This window comes from Rhinopithecus roxellana, chromosome 1 (assembly GCF_007565055.1).
Source record: "Rhinopithecus roxellana isolate Shanxi Qingling chromosome 1, ASM756505v1, whole genome shotgun sequence".
Lineage (NCBI taxonomy): Eukaryota > Metazoa > Chordata > Mammalia > Primates > Cercopithecidae > Rhinopithecus > Rhinopithecus roxellana.
In genome coordinates this window covers 190,733,705-190,761,264 of record NC_044549.1, presented here as the reverse complement: position 1 = coordinate 190,761,264, position 27,560 = coordinate 190,733,705, and the positions used below count along the sequence as shown (strand labels likewise).

General features: G+C 36.5%; 1 protein-coding gene across 5 annotated transcripts in view; it reads left to right on the top strand.

Moving 5' to 3' along the window:
• The window catches only part of XRN1 (5'-3' exoribonuclease 1), a 147,646-nt gene that overhangs the window by 48,734 nt on the left and 71,352 nt on the right, over positions 1 to 27,560 (top strand). For all 5 annotated transcript variants that reach the window (XM_030934851.1, XM_030934849.1, XM_030934850.1 and 2 more), the window contains 9 exons: positions 4,336 to 4,498; positions 5,258 to 5,371; positions 8,486 to 8,584; positions 10,711 to 10,826; positions 11,360 to 11,506; positions 15,988 to 16,077; positions 16,747 to 16,882; positions 22,426 to 22,482; positions 22,614 to 22,746. In XM_030934851.1, coding sequence (XP_030790711.1) covers positions 4,336 to 4,498; positions 5,258 to 5,371; positions 8,486 to 8,584; positions 10,711 to 10,826; positions 11,360 to 11,506; positions 15,988 to 16,077; positions 16,747 to 16,882; positions 22,426 to 22,482; positions 22,614 to 22,746 — 1,055 coding nt within the window. The remainder of the gene's footprint in view (positions 1 to 4,335; positions 4,499 to 5,257; positions 5,372 to 8,485; positions 8,585 to 10,710; positions 10,827 to 11,359; positions 11,507 to 15,987; positions 16,078 to 16,746; positions 16,883 to 22,425; positions 22,483 to 22,613; positions 22,747 to 27,560) is intronic.

Sequence of the window (27,560 nt, the reverse complement as noted above, 5' to 3'; positions counted from 1 at the left end):
GGGGGGATTCATCTGCTGTCTTGGAGGTATTAGAGGCGGAAGAAAATCTTCTAGCAAGTGGACCTGTGTTGTTCAAACCTGTGTTTTTCAAGTGTCAACTGTAGTTGAAAATGAGAGTATTGTCCTAGCCCAGTCTGAGACTGTGTAATTCATAAAGAAAAGAGGTATGTTTGACTCAAAGTTCTGCAGACTGCACAAGAAATATGGCATTAGCATATGCTTCTGGTGAGGGCCTTAGGAAGCTTCCACTCATAGCAGAAGACAAAGAGGAACAGGCGTGTACAGATCACATGGCAAGGAAAAGAAGCAAGAGACGGGTAGGGAGGGAGGTGCCAGGTTCTTTTTAACCATCAGTTCTCATGGGAACTAGTAGAGTGATAAACCCCCGTATCCTCCTCATTACAAGGAAGACAGCAGCAAGCCATTTATGAGGGATCCACCCCATGACCCAGACATCTCCCACCAGGCTCCATCTCTTAACACTGGGGATTGGATTTCAACTTGAGACTTGGTAGGACCAAACAAACTATATCCAGACCATAGTAGATATATACAATTTTTTAAAGACATAATGCTGTTATACACTTAATAGACTCAGTGAGAACATAACTTTTGTATGTATTGGGAAACAAAAGAATTCTTGTGACTCGCTTTATTGTGGTAGTCTGGAACTGAACCTGAAATGTCTCCCAAACTATGGCTGTATACATATGGAACAAAAAATATGTACGAATTATAAGTGTATTAATCATAAGGGAAATAATAAGTATATTTGATGAATTTTCATATGTAGAACAAGAATACAAGTCAAGAAACAATAACAGGAAAATTGCCATAATCCAAAGAAGTCCCTTGTACACCCTTATTGCGGGATGTGGCCAGCAGCCCACAATGCAACGGGGTTCTCTCTTTATTCCCAGGCAGATCAGCAGGTCGAGAAATAATAGACACACACAAGATAGTGAAAGCTGTGTCCAGGAGGGTCACCGCCTTCTGTCCCGTGGTGCCAACAATGCACTGGATATGCCAGCATTTATTATTAAGTTTAGTGAGGGTGGGGGTAGGTTAGTGAGGGATTTAGGGTCATTTGATTATGAGGTGAGATGGTCACATGGGGATGAAGTAATTCTTTAACATAACATCTGTACGCAGAAGTACAGTATACAGAGATAAGAATTTGCAATACAGTGTGTGCGTCAGTAATTTCTAACAAGAGCCTTAAAACAGGAACACAGTCTTTCCATAACCTATGATTAGCAAGATATTAATCAGCAGTAACAGTTACAGCAAAAGCTTGTTACAAACAATTCATAGAAATAGGGTGTGAAGTTAGACAACCAGTTATAGCAGAATTTCTCAGAAGGGGGTATGCCTTAACCCTAAAGAGGCCTAGAAGAGCCGTGGCAAGATGAGGGCGTTTATCTTATCCATATGGACAGGCACCCCCCATGTGTCTGTTTATAGGCTCTCTACGAGGGTCGCATTCCATTCCCAGAGCTCTGAACATCTGCTTTTCTGGGATAGGAATCTTGGTGATGTGAAACCTCCCTGACTGCACATCCATTCATAGGCTCTCTGCAGGGGGAAGCACATGTTGGCTCATTCTGGCAGTCCAACCTGGCATTGTCTTTACACAATCCTGCATGCAATTTTCTATTTACAGTAATCAGAAGCATTTCATCTTTTACTCCGTAGCAATAGTTTCAGGGAGTCTCCCTACACACCCTTTTATCCATTACCATCTGCTGCTCCCTCCCCACCCCCCAGTGATGAGGATAACTATTTTGACTTATAACCACATACATTTGTATTTTCTGTTTTTGAACTTTATGCAGTTCATTCACACAGAGTGTATTCTTCTTGAGCCTGATTTCTTTGGGTCAGTATTGTGATTCTCATATCCATATTGTTACATGTAATCATAGTTTGTTCATTTTCACTAATGATACTATTACATTGTATGAATACAGCACAATTTTTCCATTCTACAGTGGATGAACATTTGAGTTGTTTCTCATTTGGGACTTTTGGTGAACGTGTATGTATGCATTCTTTTTGGGTATATATCTAAGAGTAGAATTACTGCTTCACAGCATATGCCTATGTTCAACTTTAACAGATACTACCAAAAAGGTTTGCAAACTGTTTGTATCAGTTTACACTCTACCAGCAGTTTATAAGAACTTTTGTTGATATCTGTTTTCATAAGTACTTACTATTGCTTTTTCATTTTAGCCATTTCAGTATAGTAGTAGTATCTCATTTTGCTTTAATTTACATTTCCCTGATGACTAATAAAATTGAACATCCTTTCCTGTTTGTTGGCCATTTGAATATGCATGCCCTTTTGTGAAATGCCTGTTCAAGTCTTTTGCCCTTTTTAAAGTTGGGTTGATTATCTTTTTCTCATTGCTTTATAGTTTTTTTTACTGGCCTATTGTGTCATTCTCAATTTCAGGGGAAAACTAAGTAATTTATCTTTAAATAAAATTATCACTGTGGCTTGTTTCTAATTACTGTTCTTTATCAGATTAAGGAAATTTCCTTTTCTGATTAAGAGTTTTTATCATTAATTGGTGCTGATTTGTAAAATGTTTTTTCCACAGCTGTCAAACTGATTATATTATTTTTGTCCTGTTAATCTGATGAATTACATTGATTGAATTTCCAATATTAATCTACCCCTAAGTTTCTGGAATAAATCCCATTTATTTATGATATGTTATTATTTTATACATAATTGGATTTTATCCATTAAAGTTTAAGATTATTGCATCTACTTTCATGAGAAATACTGGCCCATAATTACAAGATAAAGATTTCTTGAAATGTCTTGGTCAGCTATTGATATCAAGATTACTGCCTAAATGACTTTTAAGTGAAAGTGGTAGAAAAAAATTCTAATACATTTTTAGAAAATGGTGTGTTTCAGAAATTTGTTGGAAAACTTGTTTCTGGCTAAAGTGACTTGACTTTTTTCAGACCAACTTTGGTATAGACAACATCATTAAAGTATAAGCTGATATGAAAAAATATATAATGTGTTGTATAATTATATACTATATTATATGCTATTTTATATAGTCTATATTATATACTATTTTTATGAAATATATTTGTATAAACATAAAACTTTTAAAGTGTGATTGGTAAAGTGAGCTTGGTGTATGGACTGAGTGGTAATATGGACATACTAAAAATTGAATCAGTGAGCTAAATGATCAACCTTAGGAATTCCTTCAGTAAGCAGTACAAAAGCACAAAGAGATAAAAATAATATAGTCAGAATTTTAATATCTATCTAATAGGAGTTCTAGAAAGAGAAAATGAAAGTAGATAAGAAAATATTCCTTAAATGAAGAATGATTATATGTTTAGATCAAGGGTCAGCAAACTTCTGTAAAGGGCAGATAATAAATATTTTAGGCTTTGTAGGCTTTATAGTGTCTGTCACAACTACTCAACTTTACCATGTAGTGCAAAAGCAGCCATAGACAGGAAATGAATGGATGACTATGTTCCAGTAAACTTTTACCTAAAAAACCAAGAGGCTGTCTGAATTACTTTAGATTGGGAAAGCCATCGCATACTCCTGGCAACCCCAATCTATTTTCTGTCTTCATGGATATACCTATTCTAGATGTTTCATATAAATGGAATCATATGGTATATGGCCTTTTGTATCAGCCTTCTTTCATTTAGCGTGCTTTTAAAGTTCACGCACATTGTAGCATGTGTCAGTGCTTATTTCTCTTTATGGCTGAATAAGATTCCATTGTATGGATATGCCACCATTTGTTTATTCATTTGTTCATTTATGAACATTTGGATTATTCTACTTTTTGGCTGTTTGAGTAGTGATGCTATGAACATTTGTGTATCAATATTTGTTTGAGTACCTGTTTCCAATCTGGGGGGGTTGGAATGCTTAGAATTGTTGGCTCATGTATTAATTATATGTTGCTTTTTGAGGAACTGCCAAACTGTTTTTGACAGCAGCTGCACCATTTTACAGTCCCACCAGCAATGTACAGATGTTCCAGTTTCTCCACGTCATCACCGAAATTCATTTCTTCCCTGTTTTTTAATGATCCTAGTGGATGTGAGAACAGGAGTTTCTTATAGCTCTGAGTTCTTATTTAATCGCATAGACAGTTGGAGAAATAAATAATGCAAAAAGTCTCAAGTTAGGTACTTAGAACTGCTAGCATATTTATTTAAAGTTTATTTACACATTTGATTATGAGTTGATAGTTTACGGTAGTTAATGGTTATTGTCCTAGAATGTCTGCATACTCATTCATATGTATATTTCATTTTTACTCTTTCGTTTAGTTACCTGAGAAGAAAAGGAATAATAATAAATGAAACATCTGCAGTTGTGTATGCTCAGTTACTCACAGGTCGTAAATATCAAATAAATCAAAATGGTGAAGTTCGTCTAGAGAAACAGTGGTCAAAACAAGTTGTTCCTTTTGTTTATCAAACTATTGTCAAGGTAAGTCTATATCAAATTTCAATTCTATCTTAATGTACACTATTATACACTGTATAATGAAAAGATAGTTAGACTAATTCAGCAATGTATAATAGAGATTATCATTTAATATAATTTGCAAAATAACTTATTTGTAAGAAGTATTACATGCTCAGACACTCACAATGTGTAGTTAGGAAACTTGTCTTTCGTGCTTTTTTTAAGGACTTAGTCTCTAAAAGAAAAAATCCCAGCATTAACTTATACCCTTGAATTTTATATTTTTATCCTTCAAAAATATTTGCCTTAAGTAATCTCATAAATGTAAAAGGCATTTACTTTTGCATTTATAATCTTAGATATGATAAGAGGACAAAACATGTTTTAAGTATGTAGTTATCCTATAATTTGGGGCATTATAGTGCAGTGTAGGGACTAAGTGACTAAGAGCACTGGCTGCCTGAGGTGAGTTCTTAGCTGCATGACCTTGGACAAGATTTATCCCCTTTCTGTGCCCGTTTTCTCATCTATATAGTGAGGCTAATAATGGTCTCTGCCACAGAGGTTTGTCATGAAAATTAAATGAACTCAATAAATGTGTAAAGCACATAGAAGAGTGCCTGCCATATAACCAGTCAGCAAATTTTAGCTGTTAGCACTATGTAGAAAAATCTTCACATTGACATTTGCAAACAGCATAGTCATAATCCCATAGGAAAAAAACTTGATATGCAATCTATAGAAATTGTGACTAAGATGATTTACTTTTATTTTATGTAGGACATCCGAGCTTTCGACTCCCGTTTCTCCAATATCAAAACATTGGATGATTTGTTTCCTCTGAGAAGTATGGTCTTTATGCTGGGAACACCCTATTATGGCTGCACTGGAGAAGTTTGTTTCCATTATTGTTACTGATACATTTTTCTCTAGTTTAAAGCAGTTATTTAACTTCTCTTCATTTAGGTTTAAATTAAAATATAATAATGAGGGGAAAAATAATTTATCCATGTAACTTATGAACACAGTATTTGACTTATATATCTAAAGACTATATATCTAAAACTAAAGACTATATACTTTTAGTCTTGAGCAGATTAGGATCAAGAGGTGGTGTGTTCAAATCCTGGTCTCTTTTTTTTTTTTTTATCAGTTTTGTTTATTGTAGTGGTATGGATGAAGAAATTTTGAAACTATTTTAGACATGTAATAGGCTTGAGTGAATTTGTAAATGCATTCATATTTAAGGAACTTCGGTTCTTAAATGGAAAAAGGTACATGCAAATATGGAAGGGGAGAAAGCAAGAAAGAACCTATTGGGACAAATTTGGAAATATTAGTGTGAACTTATGGTTTCTAAAATATGTATATATGTTTGTATATCTATGTATGTGGGCACATGTATATGTGTATGTATATATCCATGTATGCATATGTTTCTATACATACATGTATTTTCTAGCTCTATTTGCTGAAAGGGATAAGAAGCAAAGACAGCTTAGCACAATGACCACATGCACCACCCAGATCTTGACCTCTAATTTCATACCTCACTAAAAGGAACAGGGCATCTCAGAGAAATTGCTGATTCTGGATCTGAGGCAGGGAAGATACAAGATGAACCTGGAACATCTTGTTATGCCAGAAAGTAAGGAGGTGCCCAGAAGAATGGTGGGAGTATGTCATGTAAACATAGGAACCAGGTTGAGGATACTACCACTGCCCAAATCTTGGATACTTTGAGAGATAAAATAATCAAATTCAATAATGAATTATAAACCATTGGGGGAAAAACAGGAATTCATGATTCCATAGTGACAGTGAAAATATAAATAGGGAAAGGAAGGGCTCTTGTCTGTAGTAGCATGTAAGTAAATTTGGAGAGAGTGCTGCAGCTGAAAAACTGTTGTGCAACCATTATGATAAAGATTCAATCATGTAAGAATCATCTTTGGGAACTAAATCTAGGGTGAATTTTTTTTTTTTTTAATCAGGAGCAGGATATTTGCATGGTCTTAGAATTTCTCCTCCAGACTATTAGCTCCAAGGGAAACAAAAACTGTAATTATGAAGGAAAGAAATTGAGCAACATCTTGATGGTATAATCAAAGTTAACATTGCATTAAAGGACAGACGAACATTGTGTACCTCCAGATGTAATACCCTTCGGAGGACACATCACCTATGCGGTATTCTGGCTGTGAATGTATTACCATAACCTAATTATGTGGAAGCATCAAACAAACCCAAAATGAGGAACTGGTTTTTTGTTTTTGTTTTTTTTACAAAGGTAGGTTGGAAAGGGAGGGACAAATTATATTCTTCAAAATGTAAATATTGGCTGGGTATGGTGGCTCGCTCCTGTAATCCCAGCACTTTGGGAGGCCAAGATAGGCAATCACTTGAGGCCAGGAATTCAAGACCAGGCTGACCAACACAGCGACACCTCATCTCCGCTGAAATTATAAAAATTAGCCGGGTATGGTGGCATATGCATGTAATCCCAGCTACTTGGGAGGCTGAAAATGAGAATTGCTTGAACCTGGGAGACAGGTTGTAGTGAGCTGAGATGATACCGCTGCACTCCAGCCTGGATGACACAGCAAGACTCTGTTAAAAAAAAAAAGCAATAACTTAAAAGATCAGTGTTGTAAAAGCAAAGAAAGGCAGTGGATACATTTTAGATTAAAGGATGCTAAAGAGATAGGACAATTAAATGCAATATCTGATCCTAGTCTGGATCTTGTAATAAAGGAAGAAAATAGTTCTATAAAGAACATTATTAGGTCAACTGACAAAACTGGAATATGGATGGTAGCTTAGATAAAAGTATTATGTCAATGTAAATTTATATACTTAATAACTGTACTGTGATTCTATAGTAAAATATCTATCTTAGGAAATATACACTGAAATATTTAGAGGTCAGGGACATGATATATGTAATATATACTCAAGGGGTTCAGAAAGATAACTGTGTATAGGTAAATACACAGTACACAAATGTTAAAGGCATTTGTTTTACAATGCTAATAACAAAAGGTGAATCTGGATAAATTTTCTTTCTTTTTTTTTTTTTGAGACAGAGTCTTGCTCTATTACCCAGGGTAGAATGCAGTGGCACAATCTGGGCTCACTGCAACCTCCACTTTTTTTTTTTTTTTTTTTTTTTTTGCAACTTTTTGGTACTTTGAAATTATTTGCAAGTAAAAACTTAATTTAAAAAAGAATGATTGGGCCAAGCACAGTGGTATGCACCTGTAATCCCAGCACATTGGGAGGCCAAGGCGAGGGGCAGGGATTGGTTGAGCCCAGGAGTTTGAGACCAGCCTGGGCAACATGGCAAAATTCCATCTCTGCAAATAATTGAGCTTAGTGGTGCACACCTGTAGCTCCAGCTACTTGAGAGGCTGAGGTGGGAAGATTGTTTGAGCCCAGGAAGCCAAGGCTGCAGCAAGTCGGCAAGCCGTGATAGTGCCACTGCACTCCAATCTAGATGACAGAGCAAGAGCCTGTTGCCAAAAAAAAAAAAAAAAATGGCCAGGTGCAGTGGCTTCCACCTATTATCTTACCACTTTGGGGAGACCAAGGCAGGAATATTACTTGAGCCCAAGAGTTCAAGGTTGCAGTGAGCTGTGATCTACCACTTTAGCCTGAATGACAGAGTGAGATCCTGTCTACGGCCATACCACCCTGAACACACCTGATCTCGTCTAACAGAGTTAGATCCTGTCGAAAAGAAAACAAAAGAAGAAAAAAGAAATTAACAACCATTAAAGCAATGATACAGTGACTCAAATTTACAGTATTGTAGATCCTGTCTCAAAAGAAGTTAACCAATGATACAGTGACTCACATTTACAGTATTTTCATACCCACTTAACAAATTTCAAGAGAATTTCTACTATCCAACTTGTCATACTGTATTTCAAAAATAATAGTGTTCAAATAAATTAAAAAATAAAATGTACTGAAAGAGACTATACTGTTATTTTTTTTTCTTCTAAGGTGCAGGATTCAGGTGACGTGATTACAGAAGGTAGGATTCGTGTGATTTTCAGCATTCCATGTGAACCCAATCTTGATGCTTTAATACAGAACCAGCATGTGAGTACAGTAGTTTGTATCGTTGCATTTAGAATTGATAATCTTAAAATATTAGGATATTTTAAGAATTTTGAGTTTATTTTTTTATTTTGAATTTATTTCAGATATTTTATTTAATACTGATTAGATTCTCTCTCCCAGTTGCAGCTACTGTTTAAAAATAAGTGTGAAATCTGTGCTCAAAACTTCATGTAGATCTTTGTGGGGGGAAATCACTGATAGCCAATTATTAATCCATAGTGATTGTTACGGATTATTGTGTTCAAGCTTAGAAGATGCACATTGATTAGCACACTCTCTGGGAATAGATTAGGTGTTTTAAACCTTTCATAATAATTCAGAGCCTGCATTTTTAGTTGCAAGTGACAAATGGCCTTTCTGCAAAGGCTGTATGTATCCACTCAGCTAAGAATGAACAGTCTCAATCCTAAAGAATATTGGAAAAATGCATTTAAGTTAACAGCATCTTTTTCAGGACTTTCTCACCAAAAAATTCCACTGGCTTTCTTTTCTCCTGTTAAAACAAAGGGAAGGTTCTGATATTTGTCATTTGTTCTTATTGATTGGTTGGATAATTAACTTAGCTAAAATTAATTCACAATCAACCAGCTATTGCTACTTAGGCTTTTTTTCCCCCCACTAATAGTAAAATGTAAAGCTTTATATCCTGTGAAATGAATTTAAGGCATTACATATCAGCACACCCATGAGGAAACTTTATGTATGGAAGACAGTCATCCCTAAAATCTTACCATCTGGTGCCATTTGAAGAACAAATTTAGACAGCATAGTCAGGAAACCAGGAGAGTGGCTCATTAAATAAAGTAGCTGGAGATTTGTACTGGGAATCAGTGAAGGTTAAAGAACTTGTGTTCCTTCATCCCTGGCTTTTTTAGATCTCGAAGAGCCTGTCCTCTTGTATAGTAGTATACAGTGTTGATGGGCATGCCTTCTCCAGTTTGGTTTCTTTCTCTTTACATACGTTTAATTTTCACTCCAGCTGCCTTCTTTTTCTACCACAACATTCTCAGCTACTTATTTTGTATTTTCTAGGATGTTTGTGATGGTTTTAATGAATTTTAAATTATAACAAAACCCATTATTTCTCAAAAGGAGTACTATTGGCCATTTGGGCAGGACGGTTATGTATTAAATAAAACTGTTTTGTATATGGCAGGACAGTTGGCATCTTTGGCTCAAGGGCATTAAGTACTAGTAGCCCATGCCAGTTATGGTAATTAAATGTGCCTCTACACATTTCTAAATGTGTGTTAGAAAAGTGTTGCTACTTATGTTTGAGACCTACCACCTTAATTCTTTGAACTCTTCTGGAAAGCATACTTGATTTGTATTAGATTATTGCTCTATCTGATTATGTTCTTAAGTATGTTTTATTGTTATGTACATGATGTTAGGCGTATATGGCAGTTTATCCTAGTTAGTATTGGATTCATCAGTCATTTGCTTCCTGTTTAAATATTATATGATCTGTTACTTACTTTTTTTAATGTGACAATATATTTTCTTCCCTTAAGTATATAAATTAAGGTTACATTTCATTGACTGTATTAATTATGGATCTATACATGCTTGTATGTTTTCATATGATAGTAAATATTAGGGGAAAAGAATATTACTTGTATCCATATATGAAGGACACTTTTAGTTTTTCTCAGTAGCAACTATTTTGATGATGTACCTATTTTTTAATTCAGTCTAGTGATTATTGAGGCCTCATTTTGTCCCAAGTACTTTGCCAGGCCCTGCTTAGAATATGAAAATTAGTAGAAACAAAAACAAACAAAAAAGTTGCCTGTGGAGTTTGCCATTTAGTACTTACAGTAGAGTTTATTTCTTGAGACAGTTTCACAAACTGTATATTTCCTCCCCCCTTTTATCCATCCTTGGGAATTCTGTCCTTTAAGGAGAAAGAGAGAGGAGCAGAAAAATTCTGCCTACAGATCCTTTCAAAAAAAAGGGGAAATGGATCTAAGTGAAAATCCTTATATTGCCACAATCCAATGGTTAGTGATGTCTTGATTATCTCCAGATTTTAAAGGTAAAGAAATAACGTTTAATGTAAACTTGTGTTTCCATAATTGACCTTTTTGTTTTTATATTTAAAGAAATATTCTATAAAGTACAACCCAGGATATGTGTTGGCCAGTCGCCTTGGAGTGAGTGGATACCTTGTTTCAAGGTTTACAGGAAGTATTTTTATTGGAAGAGGATCTAGGAGAAAGTAAGTTTATGTTAGAGAAATTTACTTAAAGTGGCAGAAAAATTAAATGATAAAGATTAAATGCTTAATATTTCAGTATTTATTTTCTTATTAATTGCTCTGAATTGTCTTAAAATTGTGCATAAATTTCTCTGATGGTAATCTTTCATCTGAATGGCACATGTTTTAGGTGGTTGGAAAAGACAGTTCTTATTTTTTAGCAGCTAATAAATTGAACCTTGAAAAAAGGTATCAGAGGGTGTGTGTGAACCTCAGTAGTATATTTCCTTGCATCTTGTTATTTCATTTTCCTCTATAGTTACATAATTTATTTACATGCTTTGTTAACTTGGGTTTTGAAGCTTTTCTTCTAGTTTTTCAATAACTGCTACTTTGGAATAATAACTAAAATATAGAATAATAATCAAAACTGAGCTTTTCTGAGAATTGAAAGCAAAACTTTTTATTCCTTGAACAACATTTTAAAACGTGTGTGTGTGTGTGTGTGTGTGTGTGTGTGTGTGCACGTGCGTGCATGTGTGGTTTAAATTCAGCCCTCATGGAGACCATAAAGCAAATGTGGGTTTAAATCTCAAATTCAACAAGAAAAATGAGGAGGTACCTGGATATACCAAGAAAGTTGGAAGTGAATGGATGTATTCATCTGCAGCAGAACAACTTCTGGCAGAGTACTTAGAGAGGTAAGTACCTAATAAGATCCTCGTAGTCATCCAGAATCTTAGGAAAATACTGTTTATTTTTTTGCTTACATTAGTTTTAGTGGACAAATATTTCCATTAGTAAAATCTGGCATATGTTACATGTAAACTTAATTTTGCATCATGGATTATCATTTATCACTAGCTAAAATTGAGTAGAAAAATACCATATTATTAAAAATAAAATATGTAATGAGAATTGGCCTCCTTAGTTGAAATTTTTCTTAACTTACTATCATAAATTGTTCACTACTTTGCATACCTGTGTCAGCACTGAGAGGACTGATATGGATAAACAAAGCTCTTAGCATAGTGGATTTTTTCTGATTCTTAGAACTTTGTAGCTACACAGGTTACTATTTTAGAAGTATTGAATTTTATTGCTGAAATTATCAAGGAAATCAGCAAGTCAACTCATACCAAAAGTGAGAAAGCCAAGTACCAAGATTCACTGAGTTACTACTGACAAAGACTTACAGGAAGTATGTTTTCATCTGATTCATAATTTAATGTTCTTTCCATTATTTCACTGGTTTCTAACCTTATATTTGAAGATCTCTTTATTAGTTTTCTAGGGCTCCTATAACAAAGAACCACAAACTGGGTGGCTTAAACAACAGAAATTTATTGTCTCAACCAGTTCTGGTGACCAAAAGTCCAAAATCAAGATACTGCAGGACAATGATGGTCCCTCTGAAGGCACTAGGGAAGCACCTCTGTTCTACCTTCTCATAGCCTTATATATTCTTTGGCTTGTAGATGCATCTCTTCAGTCCTCCGTGTTCATGTGATGTTCTTGTTGGGTGTCTCACATCATCTTTCATCTCTGTATGTCTGCCTCTGTGTCTTAATTTCCCCTTTTTATAAGAATACCAGTCAGATCAGAGCCCATGCTGATGACCACATTTTGTTTGACTGCCTCTACTAAAAACCCTATTTCCAAATAAAGTCACATTCCATAACTTCTGAGTGGGGCAGGACACAATTCAATCCCATATTACCATCTGGAAATTTAGATTGTTTCTTCTGTTCACTTTCTTATTTCTTTAAAAGGTCATGTTTAAACTACTTTTTCTTAATTTTTCAACTTGACATATTTATGGATTTCTTACTGTGAGTGACTTTCCTACCCTGAGCTTCAGTTTTCTTTCACTTCTACCACTCTGGATTCCCTCACACACATATTTCCTCTCACTAAAGTTTTATCAAGATTTTTTATTAAATATGTATTAAAGGTTTACTTCCTTAAGATGAAGTAAACGTTCACAGCTGGACGTTATGGAGTATTAAGATTACAGTTTATTTCTTGTACACATTATTTTCTCTGCTGTTTTTTTCATTTGCTTCTTACCTATATTCACATAACAGATTCTTTGCCATAACTGTTTACAGTGTGGTCAAACAGATCAGGTGATCGCTCAGTTCCATTTTCCTCTTGGAGACTTCTTTTAAAACCTCTGTCTTCCTGCTTCAGTTTGAACTGATTGCTCTCTACGACTGTTGTGCAGCTCTCATTCTGCAGTTTCCCGGTGCTGTTATCCTACGAATTCAGTTCTCTTCACCAGTCTGCCATATAGGATTCCTTCATTTTCTGACTCTCATGCCTCACTCTTTCTGATTTATATCTCCCTTTTGATAGAGCACTTACTCCAATAGCTTCCTGAGAAAACTTGCATGTCTGGAGATGTCTTTATTCTTCTCCTACACTTGATTGATAGTTTGCCTGGGTGTAGAATCCTAGATTGGAGATTATTTTCCCTCAGAATTTTGTTTTTGTTTTTGTTTTTGTTTTGTTTTGTTTGAGACAGAGTCTCACTCTGTCACCCAGGCTGGAGTGCAGTGGCACAATCTCGGCTAACTGCAACCTCTGCCTCTCCAGTTCAAGTGATTCTCCTGCCTTAGCCTCCTGAGTAGCTGGGATTACAGGCACCTGCCAGCATGCCCGGCTAAATTTTGTATTTTTTTCTAGTAGAGATGGGGTTTTACCATGTTAGTTTCAAACCCCTGACCTCAAGTGATCTGTCTGCCTTGGCCTCCCAAAGTGCTGGGATTACAGGTGTGAGCCCCCATACTTGGCCTTCCCTCAGAATTTTGAAACCACTGTTCAATTCTCTTCTCATTTCCATATTGCTGTTGATAAATCCTGTGCCATTCTGATTCTGAATTTCTGTATGTGATCTGTTTTCATTTTCTGAAATATTTTTAGCACCTTTCATTTATTGGTGCTTTTTAATAATGTGAGGATGTGTGCCTTGGTATGGATCTTATTTCTTCCCTTCTGTTCAGCTCTTTCAGACTTGAAACTGATGCCCTTCCATTCTGAGAAACTTTCTTGTATTATTTCTTTGATAATTTTTTCCTCACTATATTTTTCCTGCTTTCTATTTCTGGGAATCCTTTTAGTTAAATCTTAGATCGTCTGGATTGATCCTCTTAGTTTTATCTCTCCTCATCCACTTCCTATATCGTTATACTTCTTTTCTACTCTGGGAAATTCATTCAACTTTATTGTTTATCATTTAAAATTTATATTTGATTTAATCGTTTTAGTTTTTAAAAGTGTGTCCTTATTCTCTGACTATATATAGCATCTTGTTCTTACAGTGAATGGAATATCTTCATTTATTTCTCTGAAGATAATTCTAGGATTTTTCCTTCTATTTTTTGTGTTTTCTGTTTTCTCTAATTGCTTTTTTTCTTCCTGTTTGATTTAGTCTCTCTTTCAATGTTAAAGTTTTTTGTTGTTGTTTTTGTCTGGTGATTCTTTGATATCCAATTATATTTAAGAATGAGGCACTAAATAGCTGATAGGAAATTTAGTGTACTTAGGTGGGGCTTATCAGGTGGATCAGGAGGGACTTTGCCTATTTCTACAGAGGACCTCCTAGTATCACTACCTCCATGTTTATCTTTTCTTTCTCTGAGAGTTGGCCTCCAGCCTTTTCCTTGGCAGTGGATATAAATGTAGTGGATTAAACTGATTGCCAGCATTCTGGAAGTTAACCAGGGAAAGAAGGTTTCATTACCAAGTGGATACTGTGATACACCTCCCAGATCACTTTTCAAGACTGAAAGACCTATCCCCTTGCAGCAGGAATGCTGCTTTCTGACAGCCCTGAGCTGTGAGCCCTCTTCAGTAATTGCCTGGATGAAGAGAACTGCCTCACCTAAAGTTACTTTCCCTTCCCACAACCGCCACAAATCAATGCCTGATCTATAAGGAGGTGTAGAAGCCCAGACATTCTGATTGCCCCAATTCATGGCAAGTCTGAGGGGCCATTCCCAGTTTGAGATCTTTGTGCGGCTGGCCAAGGAATTCATTGAGAATTAGTCACAACGCAACTTCTTCCCATGCCCAATTTTGCTTTCTTCCTCTCCCTTCCCTTCCACGGGTGTTGATCACACAAGCACTCCCTACTATCTGCATGCTTATCTCCATCCCAGCGTCCATTCCTAGAGACCTTATGCTTCCTAGTGACACATGGTATAGTGTTTATGCTTTCATTAATTCCCTGTTTTCAGTATAACACCTGTCCTCTCCTCCTTATGCCTTCCTCACCCCCAAGTCCCTGTGACTGGTATACACAAGGCTAGAGTATCAATTTGACTTCTCTAAAATATATGCTACAGGTCATATGCTGGAGTGGTAGGCAGGCAACCACATGACAGTATAACTGCTTGTTATACAAACTTTAAATCTTACTAAACCTCACCCCACACTTTCAAATGTACCTGGAACCTGTAATTCCTGAACTTTTTCAGAGTGTTCTGTGTTTTAAATCAACTTGCTGCTTATTGACTTCCCCCACCGGTAGTTCAGGATTCAACTTATTCCTCTCTGTCAAATCAGATAACATTCATTCATCCAGTTTCCAATTTCTAAAATTTTAACAGGTTATATATACCACCAGTTGCTGTGCTTCGTTTTTCGTCTGTCTCTCTAGGTCTATGCTCTTTTTTTTTTTTTTTAACTATATTGTCATTTTAATGGATTGGAGAGGGATGGAAGATAAGCACATATGTTCAATTTGCTATGTGTATCCAAAAGTCTTGCACTCTTCAGAAAGAAATGGAGTTTTGAGGATTATCAGAAAATGCTTTTAATCTGTTTTTATTTATTGTATTGTGGAGTGCTCTAGTTTTGTTGTGAAAATTAGAAAACCTATAGATACCATTTTTGTCTATCAGCTGTCATTATAATGAAAGAGGGTAGAGACAGTAATTGAAGTTTATTATAAGTTTATGACTTGAACTTTAGCCAGTGGCAGTTTTTTGAGGGCTTAGGAGTACTCTGACTTACCAGTCTTACACTTTCTGTCGCTTTTAATAATATCCCTTATTAGTATTATAATAGTCCTCAATAAGTTTTATATGTCTCTTTAGGATCTGAAATTATTATGTAGGAAGTTTATCTGAAGTTAACCATATGTATTTTAAGACAATATTTTTGTTTGTTTGACCAGAGCTCCGGAACTATTTAGCTATATAGCCAAAAATAGCCAAGAGGATGTATTCTATGAAGATGACATTTGGCCTGGAGAAAATGAGAATGGGTAAGCAAGATTTATGGTATTTATTACCTCATAGTTCAGTTGAGTGTTTTCAATGACAAGTACAGCCAGCTGGTTTGTCAAGAATTTCATATTACTTCTTTTTTTTTTGAGACAGATTCTTACTCTGTTGCCCAGGCTAGAATGCAGTGGCTCAAACACGGCTCACTTCAGCCTTGATTACCTGGACTCAAACAATCCTCCTACCTCAGCCTCCTAAGTAGCTGGGTCTGTAGGTGTATGCCTCCACATTTGACTAATTTTTTTTTTTAATTTTTTGTAGAGACGGGGTCTCATCATGTTGCCCAGGCTGGTCTCAAACTCCTGGGCTCAGGCCATGCTCCTTGGCCTCCCAAAGTGCTGGGATTACAGGCGTGTCTTATTACTTCTTTTTGGTTTTTGTTTTGTTTTGTTTTGTTTTTGCATTGTTTCATTTTTGCTTTAAGAGCTTAACAAATTTTCTTTCATTTCTATCAACAAATACTTTTAAACTAATCTTTTTGTGTGTCTTTTAATTACTAAGAGGTAATATGTCCTTATTTATATTAGATTTATAATTAGTCCCAATTAAGTTCAGTACTAATTATTAGTGATATAAGTTTGATGTCTTTTATAATTTATAGCCCTGAGAAAGTTTTAATCAAATTTTAAAAATTATTGTTTTTGCTTTAGTGCTGAGAAAGTTCAAGAAATTATTACTTGGCTAAAAGGACATCCTGTCAGTACTTTATCTCGTTCTTCTTGTGATTTACAAATTCTGGATGCAGCTATTGTTGAGAAAATTGAGGAAGAAGTCGAAAAGTGCAAGGTACTAACTTTCAGTAACCAAGATTATTGATGAGATTTGGAATTAAATGGACTATACTTTACAAATAATTCATTTGTGTTTCAACCAAATAAAACATATACTTAGTGATTCTGATTAGTATCAGATAATCCCATAATTTTAAAAAGTTCTAACCGTTTACAGTAGCTGTTAGTAGCCAATAGTGTTATACCAAATTTATATTGTATAACACTAATATGTTAATGGCTCCATTAGCCATTATAACTAATGATAAACTTATAAAATTATATTTTCAATGTACAAAAGCCATAGCATTTAAATTTTATGCCCTTGTAGTGTTTCCAATATTGAGAATTAATATTTTGTGATTTTAGTTACAATAGAAAGTTTGAGAATAAGGTTAATAATCTCCTATGTCTTCCTGTTCTAACTGCAGTCCTTTTTTTTTTTTGTTTTTTTGTTTTTTTTTTCTTTGAGACAGAGTCTCTCTCTGTTACCCAGGCTGGAGTGCAGTGGCACAATCTCGGCTCACTGCAACCTCCGCCTCCCAGGTTCAAGCAAATTCTCCTGCCTCAGCCTCCCGAGTAGCTGGGATTACAGGTGCCTGCCACCATGCCCAGCTAATTTTTGTATTTTTTAGTAGAGATGGTGTTTCGCCATGTTGGCCGGGCTGGTCTTGAACTCCTGACCTCAGGTGATCCTCTCGCCTCGGCCTTACAAAGTGCTGGGATTACAGGCGTGAGTCGCCACGCCTGGCCTCTAACTACATTCTTTAAGGACACAGTTCATCTTTTTGTAGCACAAAAAAATTTAATTGACTTTTGACAATCAATTCTAAAATGTACTCTTGTTTTTGTTTTTGTTTTTTTTTTGAGACAGAGTCTCACTCTGTCACCCAGGCTGGAGTGAAGTGGCGTGATCTCGGCTCACTGCAACCTCCGCCTCCCATACTCAAGCGATTCTCCTGCCTCGCCCTCCCAAGTAGCTGGGATTACAGGTACCTGCTCCCACGCCCAGCTAATTTTTGTGTTTTTTAGTAGAGATGGAGTTCTGCCATGTTGATCAGGCTGGTCTTGAACTCCTGACCTCAGGTGATCCACCCGCCTCAGCCTCCCAAAGTGCTGGGATTACAGCCGTGAGCCACCGTGCCCAGCCTAAAATGTACTTTTCTTACTCATACACTCATTGAGTTACTAAAAATTTTTGAAATCCCTTGATCTCTCCTATTTCTTACGTCTTGCTTTCTTTTACGGAGCAAACTTTTATAGTAGAGTTGTGTATTTTATCTATAGAAAATGAATTGATTATTTTGCCTTTTTCAACTTTTTATTTCATTTTTCACAAATTTGCCCTTTGTATTAAAATGCTGTTGCTTTGCCAATACGGCGTTCTCTTGTTTGAACTAATTGCAGAATAAGTTAAGAACTGGGCTCTGGAGCTGTCTCCCCTAACACCCTGAGTTTGAATTGGTTTTTCAATATTAATAGCCTTTGGCAAGATACTTAACCTTTCCTTCCATACCTCTGTTTCCTCATAGGTAAAATGAGAATAAAATAGTACCTGCCTTAGAGTGTCCTCAAAAAGATTAACCGAGTTAATACTGAGTAAACTACTTCTAATAATGCCTAGCTGTTATTAATGCCTAATAATGCTTAGATGCTTTTATTATTTTTTAAATTATCCTATCACACACTGAAGAGCCATGATTATAGTCTAGAAAATCACCACTAGATGACTCTTTTTCTCTTTAGGAAAAAATATAAGGCTCAGAGCCAAGAGTTTAATTTTTGAAAGGTCATTGATATTCAGCTGAGGATAGAAAGCCTGTATTTCTTTTTAATTGCCTTTCAGTGTAGAGTGAAATCAGTTTGTTCAGCATCATTTTTGAGGTAAGTTTTCCAGTTAACAAATCTTTAAAACCTTAAGTCCTCCCACCCCCAGTTTTAACCCATTTGGATTCAGAGCTTTCTAAAATGTTTCACACATTTTCCCTTTACTTTACAAATGGAAGATACATATACAACGTTTTAGTCTATTATTTTGATTACAGTTTTTTTTTTTTAATTTTTTTTTTTTTTTTTTTTTTTTGAGACAGAGTCTCGCTGTGTCTCCCAGACTGGAGTGCAGTGGCGCCATCTCGGCTCACTGCAAGCCCCGCCTCCCGGGTTCATGCCATTCTCCTGCCTCAGCCTCCCGAGTAGCTGGGACTACAGGTGCCCACCACCACGCCTGGCTAATTTTTTGTATTTTTAGTAGAGACAGAGTTTCACTGTGTTAGCCAGGATGGTCTCGATCTCCTGACCTCGTGATCCACCTGCCTCGGCCTCCCAAAGTGCTGGGACTACAGGTTTGATTACATTTTTAAAAGCATATGTGCATATAGGCCAGGTACAGTGGCTTATGCCTGTAATCCCAGCACTTTGGGAGGCCAAGGCGGGCAGATCACCTGGGTTTAGGAGTTCAAGACCAGCCTGGCCAACATGATGAAACCCTGTCCCTAATAAAAATACAAAAATTAGCCAGGCATGGTGGCAGGTACCTGTAATCCCAGCTACTCGGGAGGCTGAGGCAGGAGAATCACTTGAGCCTGGGAGGTATAGGTTGCAGTGGCCTGAGACTGTGCCACTTCACTCCAGCCTGGGCAACAGAGCAAGACTCCATATCATTATATATATTTATATATATATGTATGTGTGTGTGTGTGTTAAAATTTATATGTTTATGAATTAAATGTTTATATATTAAACATTTAATGTTTATATGTTAAACATTTAATATATTAACTTCATGTCCTTTAATATATATAATATATAATCCTACATATTATATATATAATCATATATGTGCATATAGATAAGACAGGAGTTTTCTTAAACCTGTTAATGTGTCAGGGAGGTGCAGTTATGAGTTATTTTTTTTCTTTCAGGATTATGTTACTAGGGCAATAAAAGAAGGAGAAAAAAACTAAAAAATAAACACAACAATTCTGAAGATAATTTAAACTTTTCTAAGTAATGTGGGATCGTCATTAAAAGTATCAGTAGTTGGCTGGGTACGGTGACTCACAGCTGTAATCCCAACACTTTGGGAGATGGGAGGATCACTTGAAGTCAGGAGTTTGAGACCAGTCTGAGCAACAGCTCCACAAAAAATTAAAAAATTAGCCAGGCATGGTGGCACACGCCTGTAGTCCCAGCTGCTTGGGAGGCCAAGGCAGGAGGATCACTTGAGCCAGGGAGTTTGTGGCTGCAGTGAGCCGTGATCACATCACTGCTCTCTGGCCTGCGCGACAGAGCAAGACTTTGTCTCACAAAAAAAAAAAAAAAAAAAAAAAAAGTCAGTTTTCGTGTTGGAACACGGTTACATGGTTTCCAAACTCAGCTAATTATCAAAATTGCTGGCAGAACTTTGCTTCTATACCTCTATTTCCTCATTAGTAAAATCAGAATAAAATTCTGGGGTCTAGAGCAATTCTGGGTTCCACCTCTAGAGCAGTGCTTCTCAAACTTTCAGATACAAACAAATCACCAGTGAATCTTGTTAAAATATAGTTCTCATTCAGTAAGTCTAGGGTGTGACTTGAGATTCTGCATTCTTTTTCTTTTTTCTTTTTCTTTTTTTTTTTTTTTTTTTTTTGGAGACCGAGTCTCGCTCTGTCACCCAGGCTGGAGTGCAGTGGCGCGATCTCGACTCACTGCCACGTCTGCCTCCCGGGTTCAAGCAATTCTCCTGCCTCAGCCTCCTGAGTAGCTGGGACTACATGCATGCACCACCATGCTTGACTAATTTTGTATTTTTAGTAGAGACGGGGTTTCTCCATGTTGGTCAGGCTTGTCTTGAACTCCTGACCTCAGGTGATCCATCCGCCTCAGCCTCCCAAAGTGCTGGGATTACAGGCGTAAGCCTCTGCACCTGGCGAAGATTCTGCATTTCTAATAAGCTCTTAGGTGATCACATTTTGAGTAGCCAGTCCGCAAACTTCTCATACATTAGATATGGGTTGGGCCTATTATGAACATTACCCAGCTTACTCATTTTCCTGATGAATCAGTTTTGATCCATGTCCTCTAATCAATGCCATAGTATGATAATGCCTATGAATGTCTTAGAGCATATGGGTTGTTTTTTGATATGCAATACCCCACTGTGCCTGCTCTTTAAAGTTCCCTTAAATCTCTTCATAGTCTTTCCTTTGGCTGCTGTGGTCTTTTAGTGCATCTAGTCTGCTGTAGGCTGACAGCATAGATACTTTGTCATTAAGGCCTTCACTGTTCATTCTGTTAAAATTGTAATGTCTCCCCCTACTGCTATCCTCCTTAACTGCTTCATTTTTCTCTAGGCTTTTTACCTTCTAGCATGCTATATATCTTCCTTATTTTGTTTCTTGTATGTCTCCCTCAGCTAGAGTAAAAGAACAGTTCACTGCTTTATCTCCAGCACCTAGATTAATCAATACATAGCACACAAATACATCTCGGTAAATATTTATTGAATAAATGAAATGTCTCATAACAAAAGAAAATAGACACTGTTTAAAGGCTTGAGCGTTTTATAGTATGTAAATACATGAACCCTATAGTTTGTGGACTCTATAGCCTGGATCCGTTCTGTGTCCTTTTGTACTTATTCCCATAAGCTATGTTCTAAAGAGAGGTAGCTGCCATATAATTAAACCGCTGTAATTTTTAAAAGTAGGTAAGAATTAACTTTAAATTTTTTTAGTATTAATAGTAGTTTATGAATTGTAAAGGATATAAATTTTTCTCATGTTTTTATTAGATAGAACAGGTAATATTTCCATCTTACAGATGGAAGGAAGCTGATGCCTAAGGTAGTTACGTGTGAGTTCACAGAACTAGCAAGTATCAAAGATAGGAGAAAAGTCTTCTTCCAGCATTTTTTAGATAATGAGAAGATTCTAATATCGAATTTTACAATAAATTCAAAGCAAAGAGTTTTGTCAAATGAATGCCACCATAATTTTTATAAGTGGCCGCAAAATTCATGGTATTGTCATAGGTCAGTACTTGATACTTTTTTAAAATATATAAATCTTTGTTGGCCATTGTATGTAATTCTTTTTATAGTTATAAAAAAGACATTTGAATAGGATAGCATTTATATAAAGTCCAAAACAGACAAATGTAATATTTTGTGTTAAAAGTAAGGTTACTTCCGGAAAGGGTAGTAACTGGGAGGAAATGGAAAGAATTTCTTTTGTTGTACTTAGCAATGTTGTTTCTTGAACCAGGTATAGTTATACATAGATACACTATAAAACTTCATTGGCCTATATACTTATAATTTTGCATTTTCCTCCCCTTGCTGTCTTATACTTCAACAAAAAATTTTACTTTAAAGTTTTAAAATGATAATTTAGGCTACAGGCATTTTATATGTGTTTATTTTATTTCTCCTTGCTGCAGCTGCAGAAATTTAAATATTTTTAAAATTAATCACTTCATTTGGCTTTTTAAAATTCAGACATGTAGAAGTAGTGAGTAGTTTAGTGATTTTATAATTTTATATTTTAAAAATATTTAACAATTTTTATTTTTCCTCAGCAAAGAAAGAATAATAAGAAGGTGCGAGTAACAGTGAAGCCCCATTTGCTATACAGAGTAAGTTTCTTATCAAAGAATTCAGAATTGTTGCTTTCACTTTGAATGCATGGAAGGAACAAAAATATTTTCAGTATATTAGTAGGAAAACTTTTTTTTTTAGTTAGAATTAATAGCTTTCTTCTCTTCAGCCTTTAGAACAGCAACATGGAGTCATTCCTGATCGGGATGCAGAATTTTGTCTTTTTGACCGTGTTGTAAATGTGAGAGAAAACTTCTCAGTTCCAGTTGGCCTTCGAGGCACCATCATAGGAATAAAAGGAGGTAATATCCTAATACTTGAAATGTCTTCAACTTAATTTATATTGTAAAGTAAGACACAGGCTTGTCTGTTTTTTATATCTAACCAGAAAGTGACTATAAATCAGGAACAAACTAGATCTTTTTATGTTTTAGTTAAAATTTTCTTAGGTTATACTTTTCAGAGAAAAAAACTCTTCTGTTTTTTATTGTGTAATCTGTAAAGAGATTAAAAGAAGGAGAAACTGAGAAGGGGCTGCTGAGAATTTAGTAGTTTTATATCACATTAAAATTATGCAAGAACTTGGTGAGCATACATATGTTTTCATGAAACTGATAAAGAATTTTCATTGCTTCTCCCGAGTTAAACATTTGTCTAATCTTGCTCAGAGCTTTATTTTAATCATAATCGCTAAGTTTCTGAGATTAAATATATATTACGTTAGTTACAGTTAAAAGATTTGAAAATTAAATGTGTATTTTAATTTGGACTTTATGAATACAACTAAATTACATATATAAAACAGACCTATCAGTCTGTTGCACAACAGTGTGCATACAGTTCACATTACTGTACCGTACACTTAAAAGTGGCTAAGATGGTGAAAAAAAAAATCAGAGAAGGGGAAAAAAAAGGAAGCAGCAGCTAAATAGCTGAATGTGCCCCCAAAGATATTCCTGGAATAACCAGCTTTATAGCATAGATTCAAAAAAAAGTTAGTGCCAGCACGAAGCAGTATCATGCACCCAGGGGTCAGTGTTCTGGCAGCACTGTTCCTCTGTATATATCCTAGACATCAGACTTCTTGGTCTCACTATCCCAAAAGTAGGAAGAACAGGCAGGCCACTAGCTGAAGAAAACTGCTTAATTAGTGCCAGCAATGTGCCAGGCACTAACACATTTTGCTTTTAACCCTCACTATCACCCAAGGGGTGGTCTCACCTGAGAAGTTAAGTAACCTTCCTGTGTTTACATAGATAAGTGGCAGAACTGGGATTTGAGCTCCTTCCCCTAATTCCTACCTAAATTTGAACAGTGGTTCTGTACATTTTCCATTTGTAGATCCTCTTTGAATCTTCCTGCCCATATAACTGAAAGAATTTTCTTCCCTAATTTTGTTTTTCAGTTTTTTGGAAGACTCACTATTGTAAAGATGTCAGTGAAATCAGTTGCTTTGATTTGTAGTGTCAAAGAATCCTGATCAAGATCCCAGCAACCTGTTTTGTAGAAATTGATAAGCTGGTTGTAAAATTTATTTTAAAAGCAAAGGCTTTAGACTAACCAGAAAAAATTGAAAAAGAAGGACAAAGTTGGAGAATTTACCCACCTGATTTCAAAACTTTGCAAAGCTAGGGTAATTAAAGTAGTGTGAATTAATATAAAGATGGCATATAGATCAGTGGAATATAATTAGAGTCCTGAAATAGACTCAGACCTATATGGTCAATTGATTTTACAACAATGTGCCAGGATAATTTGATGAAGAAGGGATAATGTCTTTAACAAGTGCTGTTGTCCTCATTAGTATAGTGGTGAGAAAAAATATATATAATTTAATTTAAAAATCGTGCTGTATATATTGAGGACTTGTTTAATGTAAAAGGAAAAAAAATGGTGTTGGAACAATTAGACACCATATGCAAAAAAAAAAAAAAAATCCACAACTCCTTACCTTACATCTTCCATAGAAATTAGCTCAAAGTGAATCGAAGACCTAAATGTAAGAGCTAAAATTATAGAACTTTAAGGAGAAAATCTTAATAACCTAGAATTAGGTAAAGATGTCTTAAATAACACACAGAGAATCTGAAAGAAAATTGCCAGCAAGGTGCTGTGGCTCACACTTGTAATCCCAACACTTTGGGAGGCCAAGGCAGGAGGATTGCTTGAGCCCAGGAGTTTGAGACAAGCCTGGCTAACAAAGTGAAACTCTCTCTTTACTAAAAAATTTTTTTAAATTAGCCAATCGTGGTGTTGTGTGCCTGTACTCCCAGCTAATCAGGAGGCTGAGGTGGGAGAATCACTTGAGCCCAGGAGATCGGAGATGTAGTGAGCACTGATTGCACCACTGCACTCCTGCCTGGGTGACAGACCGAGACCCTGTCAAAAAAAGAGAGAGAGAGAGAAAAGGAAGAAAGGAAGGGAGGGAAGGAGGGGAAGAAGGGGAGAAATAAAGAAAAGAAGGGAGGGAGAGAAAAAGAAAAGAAGAAAAGAAAAGGCTGGAGCAGGAGGGAGGTAGGGAGGGAAAAAGAAAAGAAAAAGAAAAAGGCCAGGGGAGGGTCGGGGGCGGGAGGGGGGAAAAAAGAAGAAGAAAAGGCCAGGCGCTCATGCCTGTAATCCCAATACTTTGGGAGGCCAAGGCGGGTGGATCACTTGAAGTCAGGAGTTCGAGACCAGCCTGGCCAACATGATGAAACCCTGTCTCTACTAAAAATACAAAAATTAGGGTCAGGCACGGTGGCTCAGCCTGTAATCCCAGCACTTTAGGAGGCCAAAGCAGATGGCTCACAAGGTCAGGAGTTCGAGCCTGGCCAATATAGTGAAACCCCATCTCTACTAAAAATACAAAAATTAGCTGGGCATGGTGGTGCGTGCCTGTAGTCCCAGCTACTTGGGAGGCTGAGGCAGAAGAATCACTTGAACCTGGGAGACAGAGGTTGCAGTGAGCCGAGATCATGCCACTGCACTCTAGCCTGAGCGATAGAGCGAGACTCTGTCTCAAAAAAAAAAAAAAATACAAAAATCAGTCAGGAATGGTAGCAGGCACCTGTAATCCCAGCTACTCGGGAGACTGAGGCAGGAGAATCTCTTGAACACAGAGAGTAGAGCTTGCAGTGAGCTGAGATCACACCACTGCACTCCAGCCTGGGCAACAAAGCAAGACTCTGTCTCAAAAAAAAAAAAAAAAAGACAAGACAGAAAGAAAAAGAAAATTGCTGCTTTAGACTTCATCAAAATTTAAAAAAAAAAAAAACAAAAAAAAAACCTCTCACTCTTCAAAAGACAGTATTACAGAAATGAAAAGGCACATATTAGCAAAACATAAATCCAACAAATGCTTTTATTTAGACTATGTAAAAGTTTTTTACAACTTAATAAATCAAACAACCCAGTTTTTAAATTGATCAAAATAGCTGAACAGATATTTTACCACAGAAGATATATGGATAACAAGCATATGAAAAGATGCTCAACATCATTTGTTGTTAGGGAAATACAAATTAACACCAAATAAGATATTACCACGTACAGACTAGAAAGACTTAAGAGAGTGGTTATACCAAGTGTTGACAATGATATAGGGCAACTAGAACTCTCCTGTATTGCCAGTCGTAATGTAAAAGATAAACCCACTTTGGAAAGTAGTTTAGTGGGTTCTTTTTTTTCTCCCCCCATTGGTGGGCTATCATGATGAAGGTAAGTCCTTAAAAAGTTAAACATACAGCCTGGCGCGGTGGCTCAAGCCTGTAATCCCAGCACTTTGGGAGCCCGAGGCGGGTGGATCACGAGGTCAGGAGATCAAGACCATCCTGGCTAACATGGTGAAACCCCGACTCTACTAAAAATACAAAAAACTAGCCGGGCGTGGTGGCGGGCACCTGTAGTCCCAGCTACTCGGAGGCTGAGGCAGGAGAATGGCGTGAACCTGGGAGGCGGCGCTTGCAGTGAGCCGAGATGGCGCCACTGCACTCCAGCCTGGGCGACACAGCGAGACTCCGTCTCAAAAAAAAAAAAAAAAAAAAAAAGTTAAACATACATCATAGCATAGGGCCCAGCCATCCCATTCATAGGTGGGTATTTACCCAAGAGAAATGAGACTTAAATCCGCATTAAACCTTGTTCGTGAATCTTCATAGCAGGTTTGTATGTAATAACCAAAGCCTAGAAATAATCTAAATTCCCATTAATAGGTGAATAGGTAAACAAATTCTTGGATACATATGCAGTGGAATACTTCTCAGCTATAAAAAAGAAACTACTGATACACACAACATAGGTGACTCTCAAAATAATTATGCTCAAAGAAGCCAGACGAATGAGGAATATACATTGTATTATTTCATTTACATAAAATTCTACAAATATAAAGTAACCTATGGTGACAGCAGCGTTTTAGTTGTTGCCTGGATTAGGAGGATTCAGATTACAAAAGGACATGGAAAGGTTTGGAAGTGATTATCCTATTTGTCATGGCTTCATGGTTAATTATGTATGTTAAAACTCATTAACTTGTATATTTCAGATATGTGCAGTGTATCATATGTCAGTTATACCTCAGTAAGGCTGTGTTGTTGTTGTTTGTTTGCTTGTTTGTTTTGAGATGGAGCCTTGCTCTGTCGCCCAGGCTGGAGTGCAGTGACGCAATCTTGGCTCACTGCAAGCTCCACCTCGCGAGTTCACGCCATTCTCCTGCCTCAGCCTCCCAAGTAGCTGGGACAACAGGTGCCCGCCACCATGCCTGGCTAACTTTTTTTTTTGTATTTTTAGTAGAGACATGGTTTCACCGTGTTAGCCAGGATCTTCTTGATCTCCTGACCTCGTGATCCTCCTGCCTCAGCCTCCCAAAGTACTGGGATTACAGGCATGAGCCACCGTGCCCAGCCCAGTAAGGCTGTTTTTTTTAAAAAAAGTACATGCCTTAAGACCCGGCAGTTTTCACTTTTAACCTAGGGGACAATCACCTGCATAAAGGACACATTTGCATGTTCATTGTAGCATTGTTTGTAATAGCAAAAGTTAGAAATCACCTAAATGTTTATCAGCAGGAGAATGAATAAATTATTGTATACCCATAGATGGGATACTATATATCCAGAAAACTGAATGTACATGTTTA